This window comes from Falco cherrug, chromosome 9, assembly GCF_023634085.1.
Source record: "Falco cherrug isolate bFalChe1 chromosome 9, bFalChe1.pri, whole genome shotgun sequence".
NCBI classification, from domain to species: domain Eukaryota; kingdom Metazoa; phylum Chordata; class Aves; order Falconiformes; family Falconidae; genus Falco; species Falco cherrug.
This window is the reverse complement of record NC_073705.1, coordinates 50,721,374-50,740,945: the sequence shown is the minus strand read 5'-3', so window position 1 is coordinate 50,740,945 and position 19,572 is coordinate 50,721,374. Positions and strand designations below refer to the sequence as shown.

At 45.1% G+C, this 19,572-nt stretch overlaps 1 protein-coding gene across 4 annotated transcripts in view; it reads left to right on the top strand.

The window, feature by feature from the left end:
* Positions 1–8,956, top strand: part of ADK (adenosine kinase) — a 291,295-nt gene extending 282,339 nt beyond the window's left edge. For all 4 annotated transcript variants that reach the window (XM_055719804.1, XM_027805482.2, XM_055719805.1 and 1 more), the window contains one exon: positions 7,793–8,956. In XM_055719804.1, coding sequence (XP_055575779.1) covers positions 7,793–7,917 — 125 coding nt within the window. In that variant the 3' untranslated portion in view covers positions 7,918–8,956. The remainder of the gene's footprint in view (positions 1–7,792) is intronic.
* Positions 8,957–19,572: the final 10,616 nt, after the last annotated feature.

Here is a 19,572-nt window from a genome sequence, read left to right as displayed (position 1 = left end):
TCGGTTTCCTCCATCACATCTTCTGTGGAGCGTATGATAGGCTGAAATTGTTCTTTGCTCAGGCAGTAAGATGGGTGGGGAGTCACCAGAGGCGATACGCAACAGGTTATCAATAGAGTCCGCTGAGGCTGGGTAACGTGGAGGGTGTCGCAGGATGAAACCCTGCAGGGTCTCCTCCGGCTTCGAGCGGTCACCGCGCGGCGGGGGCTGGTGCTGACTCAGGGCACAGGCCGGCGACGGGGAAGGTCCCGTCAGCCTCAGCAGGCTTCAGGGCAGGAGCTCAGGCTTCTCCGTCCCCTGCACAGCCTTCAGGACCAAACAGCTGCAGGGTACAGCCACCGTTCCGGCTGGCGCAAAGGCGTCAAAAAAGAGAGACTGCTGGTTTTCCTTGGGGAGGGTCTGTGATGGGCCCGAGCACCTCTGCGGGCCTTGGGAAACATGATGGCACCTTGTTCTGTGAGCTGAAGGGAGCTGGCCCCATAGGTCCAAGGAGTGGTAATCAGCTGTGCAATGCCATAAAATTATTCAGCCTTGAGTAACTGATTCCTAATGGAGTAACTGGGTTGTAGTGGAGTTTTATTTCATTTTTTTTCATTGTCACATTTTTGCAGGAATCCTTCATTAACATTTTCCAGGTGTCATGGTTTAAAGCGTTGGAGTCTGAACTCTTTTTTGCTTTGTGTATTGGACACCTCCTCTCCATCCCAGGAAAAGGCTGCTGAAGTGGAAACACTCCTTTCACTTATTCATAGTTGCCTAGTAAGTGCAACGTTGTGTTATTTGCATGTGTCCATAAATGACTGTATCACCTCAGACTAAGGAAGATGTACACCCATCTGAGTGATCCTTACAGAAATTCAATGCATTCCGAATATGTCCATAAATATAAAGAAAACAAGAGGGAGAGGGAGAGGGATAGGGACAGGGACAGTGACAGGGACAGCAATACCAATACTAACAGCTTTTCCGGAAAACATACTTCGTTTAGTATTCATGCTGGTGATCAGTAAGTAAGAAATGTGTGTAAGAGGTTTGCACATGGACAGTGAAATGCACATAGCACGTGACCATTTTATAAAGAAAGTAAATATAGACTTCCAAAACCTTTTATTCATGATCTCATGGTTTTGTCATTCTCTGGAAGTAAAAATATTGACATTTACCAGGCTGTTTGTTCCAGCTTTCTGATCTCCTGCAGTTTATTTTTATAACAACCTTATCGATGAGCCTCTTACTCAGCTCTCTAGGTTTAACTGAGTTGAGTCGATTTGTTACCACAGCTTCAAGTAGCTGTTACAGAACAAGCGAGACATCCTAATAAAGCTGTAAACGTGTTTACTCAAACATGGTATTGATTTTACTTGGAGAGGGAGAAGCTAGTGCTTAGCATGGTGTCAGGGAGGATGAATTTAACTGCAGTTTTTCATTGTCATCTGTCATGGTTGTGAAACACTAAGTGAAACCACAAGAGGATAATTAGAATTGCCAGAAATTTAGCCCCTAAAATCAGTTAACCACTTGAGATTTTTGTAGTTTAATTAGTTTTTATTAAAACTTTCCTCCAGTGGTATAGTCGGGAAGGGTTTTCTAATGTTCTTTTCAGTGAGAGTGAGATTTCAAGGTTGCCACTTGTTAGATATACATCTTAAATGACTTTTTCTGAAAGGGTTGCTAACCTTTTTTCTCTCCCTTGTAATTAGCCTGGCACGGCAGTTCCACAGAAGCACAGAGCCATTTCATTTTAAAAGAGAGGGACAGACACTTGTTTGTACACATACACATTTGTAGTTAATAACATACATGTGCTTGCGTGGAATAATTCTTACGCTGTATTTTGAGAGAGAAAGCGCGAAGGTGTGTGAAGGTTGAAAGAAGTGTAATGTATTTGAAGATGCTTACATTTAATTTGTCTTATATACTGTAAGTCTAATGTGTCAGACCACGGTGCCAAAATACATGAAAACAGAAGCCAAATCCCACCCTTAATCACAAACGTTTCCATTTAGAATAGCCAGCATTTGGTTTGATAGCAATGGGCAGGGCCTCTGGCTTACCACAGTTCTTGGCTGTAATATCCACCATCTGCCACAAAATTAAAAAAGGAGAAACCTCAGCACGTTGACGTACGGTTGTTCAGTGACTATATTGCAGAATCATCTGATGCCAACATCTTTTACAAAATCTAGGTTGGCTGGTTGGCTCTTGGCACCAGCGCTGCAAACCACCTGATTACCACTGACCAGACTCGTGCTACCACAACACTAACCCGCTCCAACGGTGCTAAACGGCATCCAAAAAAGCCTCAGTCATACCGGCAACAAGGCTTTCAATTGCTAGCATAGTGTTTCTTGAAAGCAGCATCTTCCCACACTGCTGGCCTGAAAGCTAGTGGGATCACGTAAAAATAGATGAGCGCTCGAGCAACTGTGATAAATGCTCTATACAAACGGGAGCATGAGAAGGGGCTTGCAGCTGTCCCCCATGGTGGAGTAACACTGCTGGAAAACAGACAGTTCGCAAATGAAGCTGTAGAAACTTCAAATACAAAAAAGAGGAGACAGCTCAGCTGTTGGTGATCCTTTCTGTGGCTGGGAGGACTCTGCTGGTGAGTGGCCTGGCTAGAGTGGGTGACACCAGGTGCTTCAGGGTTCAGCTGGGAGAGGAGGATTGTCTGCGAGCATCCTGCGCAGAAAGGTCGTGAGGGGCTCTGACTCAGGATCGGCTTGTAATGTTTATAATTAATGCCTTTGATAATTGCTTTTTTTCTGCTTTTCTCACTTGCATGTAAAGAAATACATTAATTTTGCCCTGGGCGTTTTATAAAGGTTGGAAGCATGAGAGAAACTGCAGAAAGACGAGTAGTGGGGGAGCTGGGTGTCGGAGGCTATAAACGGATTTCCAGCCAGCATTAGTAATTAACAGTCATTAAAATTAATTGTCAAGTGTACAATTTGAAATGAAACATTTGGCTTCAATATGAGCTGTTTTTAAGTGTTGTTAAACCATTATTGAAGCAGACCAGAACTGTTTTAAAATCTCTGCGATCGGACTCCCACATTCCCATCCAACTGCAGTAGCACTAGGCGTTCGTTCCCAATTGCCACCGATAGTCTGGAAACAAAACTTTCAAAGAAATCCCTGGTTTCGGTGACAGTGCTGCTGAGATGTCTGTTTTGCTGGCCACAAGGATATGAGCGTGGTTCTCCTTTAATCATTTTTGAAGTGCTACTCAGCTCCTGGCAGTAACAAAGTAAAGACACCACCTTTTGTGCCAGCCGGTGGGCTGTCTCGCCGTGTCTTTTCAGGCTGGGGCTGACATCCCCAAAGAGATCCGAGCTGGTTGCAGCGAGGGCCCCGGGTTGGGTCTGGATTTCGAGGCTCAAGCACCACTTCTGGCACTTGGCTTACAGAACTTTTCATTCGTGGTGAGCACAAAAAGGAAGAAAGCAACTTAGCTTTTCTGTCCCTCATTCTGTTTGCAGACCTAACAATTGTAGATGTTGTCTTTGAGCATGTGTAGTAAGGAAGCTGGAGATAATAAAGATTAACGCTCAATTATTTCAGGCACACTTTTCAGAGCAAAGTGATTGCTGAGATGGTTTTCTCTACTGAGCAGAAAAGAAATAATTATGGGCCGAAAATAGCTGTTGGTGTGTTATAATCACTTCTATCATCTGGGAATGCAAATACGTTTTGTACCACTCTAAGGTTTAAAGCAGCTTTTGAAGCAAAGTTGTCTTTGCTTTCTAGGAAGATAAGTGGGATGAATTGGACACAGTTCCAAAGACGTTCTTACCGTGACTGCGTACAAGGGGGTTACTTGGCTGCCTGTGCCTGTGAGGGACAAAAAGCATCGCGGTCTGCTCCGAGAGCTTACCGAGATGGCCGATGACAGGACAGTGGCCTCCCAGGCATCCGACGACTGCTGCTTCCCGTCCCCCAGAAATGATAAACGCTTTGGATGTCAGGGCAGGAGGCAGACAAGTGGGAAAGCCTCGGGTTTGGGTCTTGCCTTTGTGTTCTGGCGCGCAGAGAGCGCTTCAACGCGCCTAACACCGGCCGCGGCTCCAGCAGTGCCAAAATGCTGGTGCTGAATAGCTGCAGTTAGGAGACGGTAGACGATATTGCCTGAAGTTTTTTTGGTAAAATATTCGAAGTGAAGTTGTTTTGTGTGGCCAGGTTATGCCACCACTTTGTGCACTCCATTCCAGTGATAGCCAGGGACGAGCTCAGGCCGTGGCAGAAGTTAAAATAGTTGCTGAGCTACTTCAGTATGTGCTGGGATGATCCAGCTGTGCGATCCCAGGCCCGTGCTACAGGATCAGAGATCAATCCTGCCCTTTCTGTCTGTGAAATTGTAGGAGGAGTGTGAAGTGAGTCTGAAGCCATGTTCGCTTATCTTCTTGCATTTCCAGTCATGGCACCTTAAAGAGCTTACAGCCTTCAACTGCTTATCACCTCCCCTCCACCGCCGCGCTCGCTGGGAGAGCTGCTGGAGTGCTCACGAACCCACTTCAGTTGAAATCGGCTGGGTTAGCAGAGATCTGCTGTTCCACAGCTTACCGTTTAAACTGATCTGCTTCGTTTTGACGGAGTATCAGGTTATACAAGCAGCGAAGAAGGATGGGGAAAAACAGATGGGGCAGTAACTTCTTCAGCTGGAGCTCAACGATCTGAATCCATGCCTTGAGAGTATGACTCATGGGGTTTGCATCACAGAACCTTATCCATCGGAGGAGGCAAGCTCTGAGTTATATTCTGACCAGGCTGCTTTTTATGCGTTAACTAAAAAGAACATTCTGCAGCTAAGGCAGCCAACCCGATGGAGCTCTTTGTTGCTCTGCTCAAACAACAGTGCTTCCTGGTGTTCCCTCGGGTTCCGCTTTGCCAAGTGCCTCGTCTTGGTATGTGATGTAGTTCCGTGTTTGTGATGTGTGTGTTTGTATTGTCACTCAATGCGATATTGTGTCAGATACTGCTGCTCCTCTTTCATCTACGGAACACATACCTTTTAAGAGAAACTCAACAGACGAGAATGGTTTGAGGGCAAACTCCCCACTGCGGTTTCTGCATCTCTCATATATGACAGCTGTACTTAATGTCATTTCTCCACCACTCTGAAATCATAGAAATCTCTCATTTCTATCCCCAATTAGAACAGGATGTTTTTTCACCTGATTCTGCTTCCACTTAGATCAGAATAAATAAGGAGTAGCTCCACTGAAGAAAAAAAATAGATACCAGCTCGAAACTACTGTGAGCCTGAGGGGTAGTGACAGTCTTGGTCTAACTGGTGTTGAAAAATAATTCATGTTTTATGGTCCTTTGCTCCTTGGATTTTCTCATCTCTGTATATGTTTGATGCCTTGATCATAAAACTTAGAGGACAGTTGTTCCTTCATGTATAAACCCCTCGCTGAATTCATGCTCTGCACAAAGCCTAGCCTGGTGTTTGCCATTGGAGGCCTGCCCAGTGCATCTCCGATACTTACTGAATCAGAAATGGCCTGGCTTAACAGCCTCATTTTACATACGGTTACAACTTGCTCTCAGGTTTTAACCACCCAGAAGCACATTGGCAAGCTGCTGCCTCCCAGGCAGCTTAAATTTAATGATTGACATTCTCCACGTATCCAAGAAAGTTTCTCCTAAGAATGCATGTTAATTTAATGGAGAGCAGACCATTTTCATCTCCTTACTCAGAAATCGTCTGATTTCTGCCAGGCATGCTGTTTGAATTTCTCAACTGTTACCCAGCTATTACAGCTGGACCATCCTGCCGCAGTTGTGTTGTCTGTCATCCCCTGACTGCCATCAGTGATAGCGCTCACAGCAGTTTCTTCCTGTTGCAGACTCTCATCTCTGTACGCTGAGAGCTCCTGTCTTCTTCACTTGTGCTTGTGGACTTACTGTTGGTGAAGCACTCATTTTTTCCCAGCTAGTGTCAGTCAGTGTCTGTGAAATTCCAGCTAATACGTAGTTCTCTGGAAAAGTATCGATGTCGGAAACGTATGAGTTTTTTCCTAGTTGTCAGCTAACATGCCTGCTTTCTGTGGCCCCCCTAATCCAATGAAAAGTGTTTGATTTTATAGATCTAGGAGTTTCAAACTCCTCTCCCATTCGGTGCAGCTTAGAGAAAACTATACATCAAGGAGGCTTCTTTTCACTCTCAGTTGTGACCGAGAAGCCAAGACAGATCTTGGTAATTCATGAAAATAGGGTCATTTGCTCACCAGTATTGTCCTTCATTGACCTAACCTTATTTTTCATGTTTTACATGATTTTTTAATCTTCAAGGAGCAGACATTATTGCATAGTATAGAATATTTTTATCGTCTTCTAAAAATACCCTCTCATGTGCCACAAAAGGAAGTATTTAGAGAAGGAGCACAGGTTCATGTGCTCCCGTTACCAGGTGCCCACACCACAACGTAATGTAAAGTCTTTGTTCCAGTAGTAACCAAGCTGAGCAGAGAAAGTGTATCTGAAAGCCGGCTAGCCAAACGTGTCATCTTCAGATCAAAATTTGCAATTTGTCAGGAACTGGTACCGATGAGCTACACGGTACTTACGTAAGACGCGGTGTCAAGACCACGCCAAGGCCCAGGGCCTGTCAGAGCGTGACACAGGACCTTGAAATGGAGGAAGAAAGCTTTGAAAGGGACATGTTTCAGCTTGCTACAGTTCTGATTTTCCTGGGCATGTCTCCCTTGCCTTCTGTGATTGGATGAGGAAGAGAGACACATCTGAAACATATTAAAAACAGGATAAAAGTGCATAAAATATTACCCCTAGAAGGACAGAGTGGACTTTGAAATTATAAGATACTAAGTTTACTTTTCACATCCTGAAAAATTTTTCTAAGTTTAAAATACGTTTTTCACTTCTACCATAACTTCTGTCATTCTTTCAATCACAATAGTTTCAGCCAAGACCAAATATTTCCGAAGTGAGGGACTCAATCCGTAACATTTCTGCTGCCACTTGTACTTTTTCAAGTACCTTCTTAGGACTCTCTGCTTATATTCATTTAAAGAGGCGCTGTGGTTCTCAAAACACTCGGCTCCCAGGGGCTGCTGCTTCTCGAAGCCATGCTCCGCGGCTGTGCTAGCCGAGGCAGTGAACAGGGTGCCCCGATTCTGCGCCCCGCTTGGTTCTCCGTCCGGTTTGCTGTTTCCGTGGGTGCCTGACCGTGCTAAGAGGTGCCCGTTTGTTTCTGAACTTGGGTTAAATGTCACGTAATCAAGGGGAACAGATGTCACCTGCCTTTCCTCAACAGGTAAAAATTTCTCACCTTTTCCTTGTGAACACCTGTAACTGTGGATATAGAAAACGTTTTGTGTTATGTGCCTTTCTCTTTTTTTGAGACAAGCTTGCGGAGTGACAGCAGCGTGGGGCTGTCGCTGTAGCCGGCAGGAACAGAAGGAGCTCCCTTCGGCAGGGAAAACCGCTTATTTGTTTTCAGAATGGTATTTGAGGAATGAGGGGGTCGCTCTGGAAAAGAGGAGAGCAAGAACTCCGGTGAAGTCATGTTGAGGGCACTAATATAGATCAGTCTCAATAGTCTTTAGTTTACCTGAAGCTGCCAAATGGAGACTTCAGGTAGAAATAGCAGCAGCAGCACTCCAACTCAGCAGGTCACTGGAGCGCCATACTGAATTTCAACTAGCCGGGCTACTTGTGTACGTACAGCTGGGCCAGTGTGTCAGTGCTTTGCCTTGTGACAAACCGGTACTTTCAAAAAAACTAATCTAACCATTTTCTTCTCTTTCTCTCTCGCTTTGTTCCATAGGCTTTCTCTCACAGCTTGTCTATGACCGGCCGGTGACCGAGTGCATCCGGGCTGGACATTACGCAGCCAGCGTAATTATCAAGCGTTCAGGTTGCACCTTCCCAGAGAAGCCTGACTTCCACTGATAGTGGTGATTCAGAGGGATCAAGAGTAACTCCCATGTTGCCGTGGGATTGCTGCCTAAATTTTTCCTCCTTCCCTTTCCTCACCTTTCCTATTACCTGCATCAACGCTTCTGTACTTCTGTTCATTGTATTCTAAACAAAATATATATTTCTATGGTGTTTTCCTTTTCATACCACTACAATGTCTCAGTAGTCTTAACTTTTGGAAACAGTGCTAATTTGAAGCTTATTGTCTCATCCATCAGGAAAAATTGTTCTATTTACACAGTTTATAAGGAAGCCCCACGTAAATGACACTGCTGATTAACACCTTTAAAATACTTCTGTTGAGTTACCTAGTTTGTATCCAGCTGTGGCCAAACCCTACCCAACTTAACCTGAGATCAACAGACCTGACTTCATTTGTCACGTAACGTTATAAACCAGGAATTGTTCTTTCTACGTAGCGGAGTCACACTAGTGTAAAGAGCAGCGTAAATGTCCCCAGAGTTTCCTTACGTATTTGAGCGTACAAGATCTGGCCATCAGATCCAGCCCAGCTTCCACGAAAGCCAGCAGTTGTTTTGTCAGTAATTGAGGGACGTGATCCACAGCTGCTGTCGTGCATTCAGTCGTCTCGCACTGACACCAGTAGCTTTGGGTCTGGCACCGTGTGAGAGCGGAGTCTGGCCACCCCAGGTACAGCCACCGCCAGCCATCAGGTGAGCCAGTGATTTCGGGGCAGGTGCACAAGCTGATGATGGACATAACCACAGGGACAGATCCTCTCTCCTCCACGTGAGCTTTCTAGAGGCTGTGTTTAGTTAAGGTACACATACTGAAAATGAGGTACAGAAATATTTATGCAGGCTATATTGACAGGATATGCCAAACAGAATCTCTGAAACGCACATTTTTAAACTTTTAATTTACTTTGGATAATTGAGCAGTATGGTGGATTTTGTTTGTATTTACAGTATTCAAAGAGGTGATCTGACACTGCATTCATTACTTTGCTATGTAATTTGATACTGATAAATAAAAAATTGTGATACAGTAACCCCTGGTTTTGTATTGGTGTGTGTCCGGCTTTCCTCTGTGTACCGTATTGAAATGGGAGCGGGAAGCGGGTGCGTAACCCACAGTGCGTGCTAGATCTCAACATTTTATACGTGGCTTTCAGTGTATGGGGAGGTGTTCAAGGGTGATCTCAGCTGTAAGGATGGGAAGGAACATCAGCTTGGGGTGTGTACCACAGGAGAGATGAAAAATTAATGGCTAGGGTTCATCAGAGGATGTTAAGTCGGTGCACTTCACTGCGTAGCGTGGAACAAGGGATGCAGAGAGACTGAATGTTGTTATTGCAGTTTGTGCTTTGCAAAGAGTGTGGGGAGAAATGAAGTCTGTGATCCCAATGCCCTTGTTTGGCCCAGCATCCACTCTGATATATTGGACAACAGGCTCTGTCATCTTAGAGGTCACCTGGTGGGACCCCTGCAAGTACATCAGGGAGCTTCAAACCTGCCACCTCTGGAAGTCCTCGTGGGGCCATCGTCGCAAGCACGTCTCTGCATTGTAAGTACGACCTGTTCTTGGAGGGCTCGGGCTCACAGCCTCTATTTGAAAGAGGCTGCCGGTACAGGCCTTGTCTGCCTGTGCACCTATTCACGAACAGCTTTGCGCAAATAAACTTGTTTCTTCGTAGTGCTGCTCTCAAAAGAGCTTTGGACTTCACATTTCTCAGGAATGAATGTATTGGGGTGAAAATGGAACAGCGAACAAAGCTGAGGCTACAGTGTGCGTGGTCCTCAGGCTTTACAGGTTGACCAGAAGAATGTTACTTTTTACATCTCGTGATTAATTTTTAATTCTTTAACTTGATGTATCCATGCGATACTTTTTAATCAAGAAAAGCTGATAGGCCGAGGAAGGATGTGTTGCAGTCCCTGCTTTTAATGTATGGTCACATATGCCACGCCACACTTACTGCATGAATTTGGTTGTCAGTAAGGAAAAACCCAATGGTCGAGTAGTTGAATTTGCTGTTCCCGTTGCTCTGCATCCCTGACACTTTCCATTCCTTTTGAAACAACTTTGTCAACGTCCTGGCCAGATAATGGCGGCCCATTTAAAACAGAACATAAATAGGTAAACATTCTTTACCATACCAATGAAACTGCAAGACAGCATAACTACTGTAAAGGAAGGGAGGCTATGTAAAGGAAGGTAGTTATAACATAGTGAGGGGTTCTTTTTTCCTCCTTTCTCTGGGCTGTTCCTTGTTTTCAGTTCAGGATGCGAGACAGTCAAGTCAGAGGTTCTGTTCTGAGCTCCTCCACTGACGTGCCTGGTGAGCTTGGGCTCCTGACATGTGGCTCCGAGTGTCAGCTACAAGGCGTAATGTGAAGCCAGTGGGAGTAGCTGAGGAATAAACTACTATCCAATTCATGGAAGGGTGTCAGAGTCTGACCCGCTCTATTTAGCCATTCATTATTTCTCCAGTGTCTGTCAATGGATATTCTGGGATGATATATAGATACTTAGAAACGTACTGCCAAATCAGGCTAAATAATTTCAAATTGTGCTGTCAAATTGCCTGACGATTTTGTTCTGGTCTCTTTTCAAGGTCTGTATTTCTTTCCTGCTTCTCACTGATGAAGGGGGGTTTTATCTATATAATGGATAATGGTGCCATCCTTAATATTCTCCCTCATAAATATTCTGCCTCTCTCTTTGGTCCTCTACCAGGTCGTTCCACACAGAGGCATGTTAGAAAACTGGCCTTCCTGAGAAATGTCATTGAAAGAGTTGTCTGCCAGTGACATGTGCCACTGTCTCAAATCCCAGATGGGATAACTGAAGTGAGTCTGTCGCTGAGCTTAAGCCATCATTCAAACCCAGAGTTCTCACCTGGGTTACTTTCAGGAAAACAAGTACTAGAAATCCATTTTCCACTGGCCACCGGGCGAACACGTTGCCCTCACTCAGGTAAAACTTTTCCCTTTTGCTGGCAAAAAGACTGCATCTCCTGTGCCCAGCATCGTGCCTTTGGGGCTCGTTTTAGTGCCACGTCAGTGGGTGGCAATGCTGCTGAGGTCAACAGGCAAGGAAGCAGGCCCAGTGCTTGGAAAGCCGCATGCTAAATAGCCAAGAAGAATTAAGAGCTGGGAACTGGGAAATAAAGGTTGTGTTTCTGTTTCTGCAGGCGATCCACTTTGTTACTTTGGGCAGATGGCTTTCCTCCCTCAATCTCCTTCCCCCCGTAAAGAAGATGGTAAGCTCAGTTAGGTGGCAAACTCGAGAGGTGAAGGTGGTGAGAATTCAAGTAGGGCACTGCCGGCCACATCTGCGTCTGTACTCATTGCTAGTCTTTTGGTTATCTGGAATTTCCCTTTTGTACATGAACTAATTCAAAGCTATTTGTTTACCCTTAAAAATAGTGCTAGCTGTTACTACTTGTTCCGAGGGTTAAGGCAGGGAAGGCAAAGGAGGGGAAAGGAAAGAGAAAAAGCTTTACTGAGAAAGTAAAGTAAAATATGCCACATGAAAATGACAATAGAAACGCACACTGTTTTAAGATGACAAGTCTGGGAACAATCTTTAATTTAAAGGGTCTTATCCACAGTTTTCATAAAGAAATGTTAATTAAAAGTGTGATGACATGTTTGGGATTTAAAGGAAATCATTCTGCAAAGGATTTACAGCAATCACAGCTCCAGAGCATTAGGATTACAGATCCTTGTGCTGTTCCTTTTCAGTGATCATGTGATTGGCCTGCTGTTAAATATAGCTCCCATTTAGTGAATTGAGACAGGCATGGGAAAGGTAGGGATAGTTTCCCTTTAACCAGCGGGATTTCAGAGGTGTTGGAGATTATACAATTCATTAGTTTTTACATAAGATCAAAGGGAGAGAGGAAGTCTTAATTTGGGCACCAACTGCTACTGTCTGAAAGTATTGCAGATTAAACGAGCAGAGAACATGTGCGGTGCTAACTGCCTGTATTAGAGCATGAGCCTATTGTTTTATATCTCACTAACTCATTGTTCTCTTCCCGGAGATAATTCTCACACTTAAGACCTTCGGAGATAGTTATGTCTATTGTGAATAGTTCAGCAACCAACTGGCTCAGAGGTTATTGCCTAAGCATCTTTCCCTTGCTCTAATCCCCTGCAAGGTTTTTTTCTGAGGAGTGTTATTAATCTGAAATGACTGCTAACTGACTCCTGTGTCAAACATTATTCATTATGTGCTTTAAATGCTTCCTGCAGAGGCCAAAATAAATTTTGCTTTTTAAAAGCAGACCACAAGGAGCGCCTATGTAGGGTATTTCCTAAAAGATTAGGCTCAAAATGGCAGTTAAGATGACGAGGGGAAAAAACTACGCTCAAAACAAAGCTTTGCAATTTAACCAGGGACGTACAAAATGGACAAGCCTCAGTTACCAAAACCCACTTCTCATACAGAATTATCTATAAGATGTTCCCGTGAGAGAAAACATGCACCCTTGCAGGGCAGGAGGAATACTCCTATAAAGATGTGGAATAGGCGGCCTTACTGGCAAACAAAGGCCAAATAAGCAAAATTGTTAAAAGCAGTAATTCTTTTGTGTCTTGGGGTTTTTTTTTCAGGTGTCACTGGTGTTGGCATAAAGCGAGAGGGGTTTTTTGTGTCAATGGCACTGACAGGCCTTGCATGCGTAATGACAGTATAGGAAGAGAGACAGACAGATAGATTTGAATAGCAATAAGGTGGGTTTTCTTCAGTGTGAAAAGAGCATGGGATTCATGTGTACCGAGATGAAGTATAGCCTTGCTGCACAGTGCAAATATTTAATGCGGTTCTAACTATCCCTTGGTTATTGGAGTGTGACAGTTAATAGCCGTCAGCTGCCAAACCCAGTGAACAGTTTGGTTCCCTAAAAAGAAAATGAAAAGTTAAAAAATGAAGCCAAGTCAGACTAGAAACCCGCAAATCATAAATGTGCTGTAGTTTAGCAGGCAGATCATCTCCAAAGTTGAGAGCCATGTCGACCTGAGCTGCTTCTCAAATGAGAGAAGGATCGAGGACGTCTGTCTTCTAGTCCCAGCTTTGCCAGGTGCTCACAGGCGAGCCTTGGCTGGGCTTTCTGCCTCCCACGGCCCTGTGACTCCCCAGCGATGTTTGTAAAGGAGGCTGAGTACAGGCTGGAAGGAAGAAAAGCAAAAGCATTATCCTTATTCTGGATCAAATATCTCAAGTCAGTGGCGCAACGTAAATGTGTAAAAAAATGGAAGAGCTCCTAAACTGGGTGTGAGGGAAGCTGTGTGCTTTGAAGGCCTCGCTGCCTGTGGTGCCATGGAAATGCTAACGTTGGTGTAAAACACTGCCCTGAAAGAAGCATTACTCTGAATAATAGCAGCATGTGAGAGAATATGTCAAGAAATAGATTCACCTTGAAAATCACGTCTCATTCTAAATATTACTTTTTATATCCATGCTAGAAGTAACGCTTCACTGTACTTAAAAATTGCTCTGTTTTGAACGTACCTACTTTTGGGGTCCTTGGGGGTATTTAGGGGTATATAGGGTCACATTCTCTCTTCCCCTATGTATTTGCTGGCTGTTCTTCTGTGGTGATAGGTACCGAAGAGATGCGATTAGGCGGCCATGCTCTCCAGGCTCCCTGCAGATGGTGCCTCCGGAGGACAGGTTAGAGCAGGGAGCTGAGCAGCAGCCCCTGAAACACTCCGCAGGCAGCTCTGCTGGCTCTGGAGAGAAGGTAGGATGGGACCCAGTCCCCTAAGGCTGTTAGCCATCTAAAGCGGAGCAGAGAGGGGGACCGCTCTTCCCCGGCCTTTTCCCTTTGTTGGTATCACACTTTCCACAGAAAGGCAAGAGTGGGGAAAAGAGATAACGAACAGGCATATAAAGCAACAAAAAGTGTGACCATCAGCAAAATGACTCGTGTTTAAATTACCTTGATCTCAGTTTCTTAAAATTATTTGGATTGCAAGTTAATGCCGATTCTTCTAATCTCTCCTCTTCACATTAATCCTTGTGGTAGATACTGCACAAAATCCCATTGCTCATCTGCTGTTTGGGCAGTGCTTCCTACACAACCTTTTCTTTCCATAGGATTTATCTCTCTCCTGAAGTATTTCCCCGCAAACACATCTCCTGCCCCAGGTCTCTTCTTAAGAAGAGTAGGCCTGGGGGCTTTTAAGGGGTGAGGCAGTTACCAATCACAACGGGTCTTCCCAAAAATCAGATTGTTGTCATATCTGCAGATCATTGAATTAGAAATTAAATCATTGATCCAACTTTGGGATTCATTTTCAGGGATATCCTGAATGGTCCTCAAATCACTTGCAGAATTTCCAGGGTTCTATCAAGCTATCACACGCACAGACCTATTTTAGTCTGGCCTGTCCTACAGCATAGCCAGCTGCTGTGGCTGTCTTGCAGGGTAAGGACAAAGCACTTTCCTATTCATCTCCCAAGGTCAGTACAATAGCAAACACATTTTATGTCTGATAGTGAAAAGCATTTATCAGCACAACTTCTGCATTCCGTAAATGGCCACAGATTTCACAAGATGAACACCCTGGATTTAGGGAAGGTTGTGCTCCAGATACGTGGTGATTTGTAAGTATCGTGAATACATACATGATACATTGCTTTGCCGAAAATCAGCGGTAAAACAGCCTCATGAGGCTTGATGTTTATTATGCACCACAGTGTTTCAGGACAAAGCAAGAAAAAAGATTTTAGCGCATAACCTGGCAAATTCAGCTTGGGAAAGGAAGAAATTAATTTGGAATGACTTGTCATAGTATGTTTACTATAGAAATTTATTATGCCAGCTCAGAAGTTAGCCCTTCAACCCCGACAGCAGCAGCAGCCGCAACAGCAGCAGCTTAAATTGGGCCATGGGAGTCTCACAGAGTAGGAAGATATTTGAGTTTCCCTGAGGCTTAGGGTTCTGCCCTGAAAAGAAGCCTCACATATTGTTGTCTCAAAGAAAAATGATCAATGGTAGTGTGCTTGGGTATTAACTTGCACAATACCAGCTACAGCTTCACAGTTTGGGTTGACATGCAGTACTGCATCATCCTTGGCATGACGTATCTGCACACCCCTGCCTGATGGAGGGTTTCCTTGTCCCTCTTAATCCTGGCTATAAAGTCACAAGTAGCATGTTTTATTTATCCCAGACTTGTAACTTTTTCCTAATGGCCTCATTTTTCTAAAAGAGATGAAGATGGGGCATTGATGTGGAGGACATCTCTCCAGTACTGTGGTTCATACCTTCTGAGACAGGCAGCTTCCCTGAAACTCACTCACTCTTCGCTGAACGGATGATGGAAGAACTGCTCTGTGCTAAAAAGGCCAGTGAGATTCCTAATGATCCATCATTGCTTGTGCCTCTTGCCACGTTTCACACTGTAGCGAGAAATCAACCCTGTTGGACCAGCAGGCAGCCCTACCAAAGGACTAGCTTCTTTAATTGGCTTTAATTCTTGTTCTTTTAATAGATATTAAATTACAGGCAGATATATCCTGCCTATGTACTAGCCCATCCTGATGCTGTGATATCGCATGGGAGCAGAGCACAGGGCGTTTGACGTTGCAGCCCCATATTGTCGCTAGATTGAGTAGTTGAGTAGTACACGTGGGAGTAGGGGTCACAAGGGGCTTGGTTTACGTCCCCTCCAAACACTACTGGCAAGAAGAAAACAGATACAAATGCCTGTTGCACAGGTCTCTCGCCTTTTGATTCTGCTCATTTAGCTCAGCTTAATGATTCTTTTTGGCTGGCTCTTCCCTTCCAAACCATAGCTGTGAATATTCATCTTTAAAAGCAGAGCACCACAGAAGTGGGCCTTCCTGCAGGACTCTTGCCGGCTGCCACTCCTGCTGACAAAAAAGATTGCAAGAAGCAAGAATTTGAATAAAGGACAAACGTCACATATGCTGTGTGCTATGGAGGACAAATGCTGAATACAAAATATGTTTAATTGCTGAGTTAATTATCTCACTAAAGTCTAAATGTTGTTTTTCGGCACTCCCCCCCCCCCCCCAGTTGTTTACTTTTATCAGTTAGAAAATAAAAAATCAATGTCATGAAAAACATAATTATATTCCTACTAATCTGGAGCGTTTTCTCATTTGAGTACTGCAGTCTGATGCGTTTTATCACTTTCCATCAGATTATAGCAGTGGAAATTGCCACCTAAAGGCTATGGCTTTAAAGCAAAAAAGGAGAAGAAGAAAACCCACCCCAAAGCCATGTGCCATGCCAATCAAATCTTATTCCAAATGACAAAGCTTCTGCGATTTCCTTTCTGACAATACATGAATAGCTAGTGAATAATTGGTTCAACAGGAGCTTCATTAAAGTCCAAGAGAGAAAGCGGGATCTTTCATGTGAATAATTTGGAATGATTGGTAAAAATGAGGTGTTATTATAGGATTGCCTTCTGCTCCACAGTCAGAAATACACAGCCTCTACCTTGCAGAGGTATGAAAACATTTTGTAAATAGTTCTAGCTGCTCCCAAGTGGTGGATGATCCTGCTACTTAGTGGGAAGACTTTTTGGTTGCTACTGTTTCTGGATTAAATGCACCCATTGTTTACGCAAATGAGAAGGATTTGAGCTTTGCCTGGGGAGCCCAGCTGTGGGTGCATCCTCCCACTCCCAGCTTGAACAGGATTTGGCGTAAGCCTTGGGGGCTTCTCCACCACCACTGCAGCACAAAGGGTCGTGACACTAACTCACAGAAACCCAGACCCTGTGACCATGCGCCCCAGCTCACCCCACCGCACTGCCTCGCTTCGTACCATCCAGTCTGGGCTGGAGAGTACATCCCATGGTAAGTGCATCAGCCTGTCCACAGCAGCTTGGCCCCTGCAGTCTTGCTGGTGGGCAAAAACCATATAGAAAGCTCAGGGATGTTACCCATGAGAGTGACCTGTGGTCATTCACTGGAGGAAGATAAGTGCACGTCCGACAGCCACCTCGAGGCAAACCACTCTCTCCTCGCAGCGTACTGACCGTGACCCCCATGTAGCAGGGCAGTGCAGTACAGCAGGGCCCTACCAGGAAAGCACTGATGCTCCCGTCACCCTCCTGGTGAGACAGGAAAAGGCAGAAGGAGCAGAGATGAGCTTGGGATTTCAAGGAGTGACCAAGCCCTGGGACTGGGAGCTGACACCCTACAAAGACAAGCCAATTTTTGAACTTCAGATCCGGGCTCCCCTCCTCCCCGATGAGGCCAGATACCCCTGACTAGAGCTGATTAACCTCGTGGCCTTGCTTGGGATTTCATATGCCCCTAGGTTCACCATATGGCATCCTAAACTCTACAGATACTTCAGCTTTTAACAAATAACCATTTCTTTGAAGGACCAGTTTCTTTACCCAGCGCGAACAGATGCTTCACCTCACATGAAAAATCGTTCAGTGATTCTGGCAGCCCCCGAGCTGAATTACCCGGCTCTGGCCACTTTAGATGGCTGTGACCTCAACATGGGGCATCTCAGCAGTCGGGCAGGCGTCTCTTTGCCCGTACCCCTGAGGATAATGAAGCCTTCTCCAGTATGTCATCTCAAGACATCACCCGTGAAGCTTGAAAACGGTAAGTGAATGCATTAAAATACCACTTTAAAGATAATCACCCAGGGCTATTCACAGCCTTGAGGCAGCGCTTTGCTAGTGGTGCATGGTGTCGGGGTTTAGGGGTTCAGAGTTTCTTACTGTTTCTTGTTGAGTCCTTTCTAGGTTGAGCTGGAGAAGGCCCTGACCAGTACCAGTAGGGCTCTAAACGCCCCCAAGGAAACAAACCCACATCCCAGTGGGACCCTTTCCCGAGAGGTTCAGCAGGCTGTGGTAGGACCATGGTGTAGAGACAGGTCTGGAGGAGAGCATACTGGCTAAACGTCTGGTAAGAGTGACCAGGTCTGTGCCAGCAGACACATGTGCCCTCCTGCTCTGGCCCCCGCCTGGTTTGATGGGAGCCAAAAGTCAGGGAATTGATTTTTCACCCAGTGTACCCACTGTAGCTCAGCACAGTTATGCTAATGTACAGAGACAGACGCTACCTGCCAGAATTTGGTTAATTCCTGCCAAATTCATGACTGCAATAAATAACAACAGCAATGTTGAACATGATCCTACTCCTCCAGGCAGTGAATAAAACAGCCTTCCCAACTCAGAGGCTGTGGCCCGATGTCAAGTGGCTGCAACCCAGCCAGCTCGGAGCAGCTGAGGGGGCTGCGTGTACCGGAGGAGATTCACTGCAGGGTAACTTATGGAGGGAGAAGCAAGTTTCATTTTCTGTGAGTGCCCATTTGCATGGACAGCAGTTAATCGGAGGATGTCCCCTTACTGTGCTGAGGCTCCTCACCCCACGTGTGCTCCAAATGGGGTGCACCCACTATCCCTGCGGGACTGGGAATCTCCTGAGGGTCTAGAGCCTTAGCAGACCTTTCTCTGCAGCTTCTGAATTTACAATGTCCGTGTTCATTTTCATATCCTTACAGCCTACTATTTAAACCATTTATCCCGTCTCTTTCCACAGGTCTACAAGTGGCTGCTCAGCAGACTCTGCATTGCTGGCCCTAAAATAGCCTTGTCTGAGAGACGAGAACTAATAGTATCAGCACATGTATACAAAAACCACCGACAAACCCAGGGCATGCCGTAGGATTGCTGTGACCGGTTTTGCCATTCATAATCAAAAAGAAAATATTTGTCATCGCTCTTCCTTAGAATGTTTTACAATGGCAGCTGCTACCTGAGCTGGTATTTGGGTTGCTGAGCAAGTGAGCAGCATCCTAACACACAGGCAGGTGTGCAACCATGCTCATTTGCTGCTTTTTGAGGGCAGGAGAAGGGTGATGTAATTAGCAGACACATGTTTAAATTTTTAATTAAGAGTTTTAATGGATTATTCACTGCCTACCAGAACACACATGCTCTTACTTTCTCGCTCTTTTAGGCTAGGTTCCTAAGGAAACCAGGCTTATTCAGTCATGCTGCCTGCCAGCCAGCCAGCCTTCCTTCCTAATCAGTGTTGAACTCTTTGGGGTTCGTGGCAGGCGAACACCACTTCTGTGGTAAAATCATGACTGCATCACAACACAGTCGTAGGAAAAGGTCTGAGCAGCTGCTGCAGGACCTTAGCAATAGGCACAAAAAGACTTCTCCCAGGAGCAGGGCCCAATCCTCCAGCAAAATCACCCGGGGTGAGGGGAGGAAGGTGTGAAAGTAAAGCAGGGGAAGAGCAAAAAGATCATCCTGACATGTTGACCATGGCTTCCCTAGACTCCCTCTGACTTACTGTTCAAAGAGAAGTTTTTTGTCTTTTTTCAGCCTCATGAAACTTGCTGACGCAGTGATACTCTTTGCAGGGCCAGTGCAATACAGATTGCAGCTGGGGTTGGAAGGACACTTAACTGAAAGATGCATTGGACTCCAAGAATTGTAAGTGCTGCTACTCCCAGGAGCTGCGTTCTTCTACTTGTGAATTAATGGCATTTATTTCCAAGATGTCTCTATAATTTGGGTATAAAAAAACTAGACAACTAAGAAAAAGAGTTCCCAAAGTTTCTAACCCTGTCCTCTTATTGCTGAGGGAGGGGAAACAATGTCAGACTATCAGTTTTTCTCCTGTGGTTCAGTAGTGTAAGTG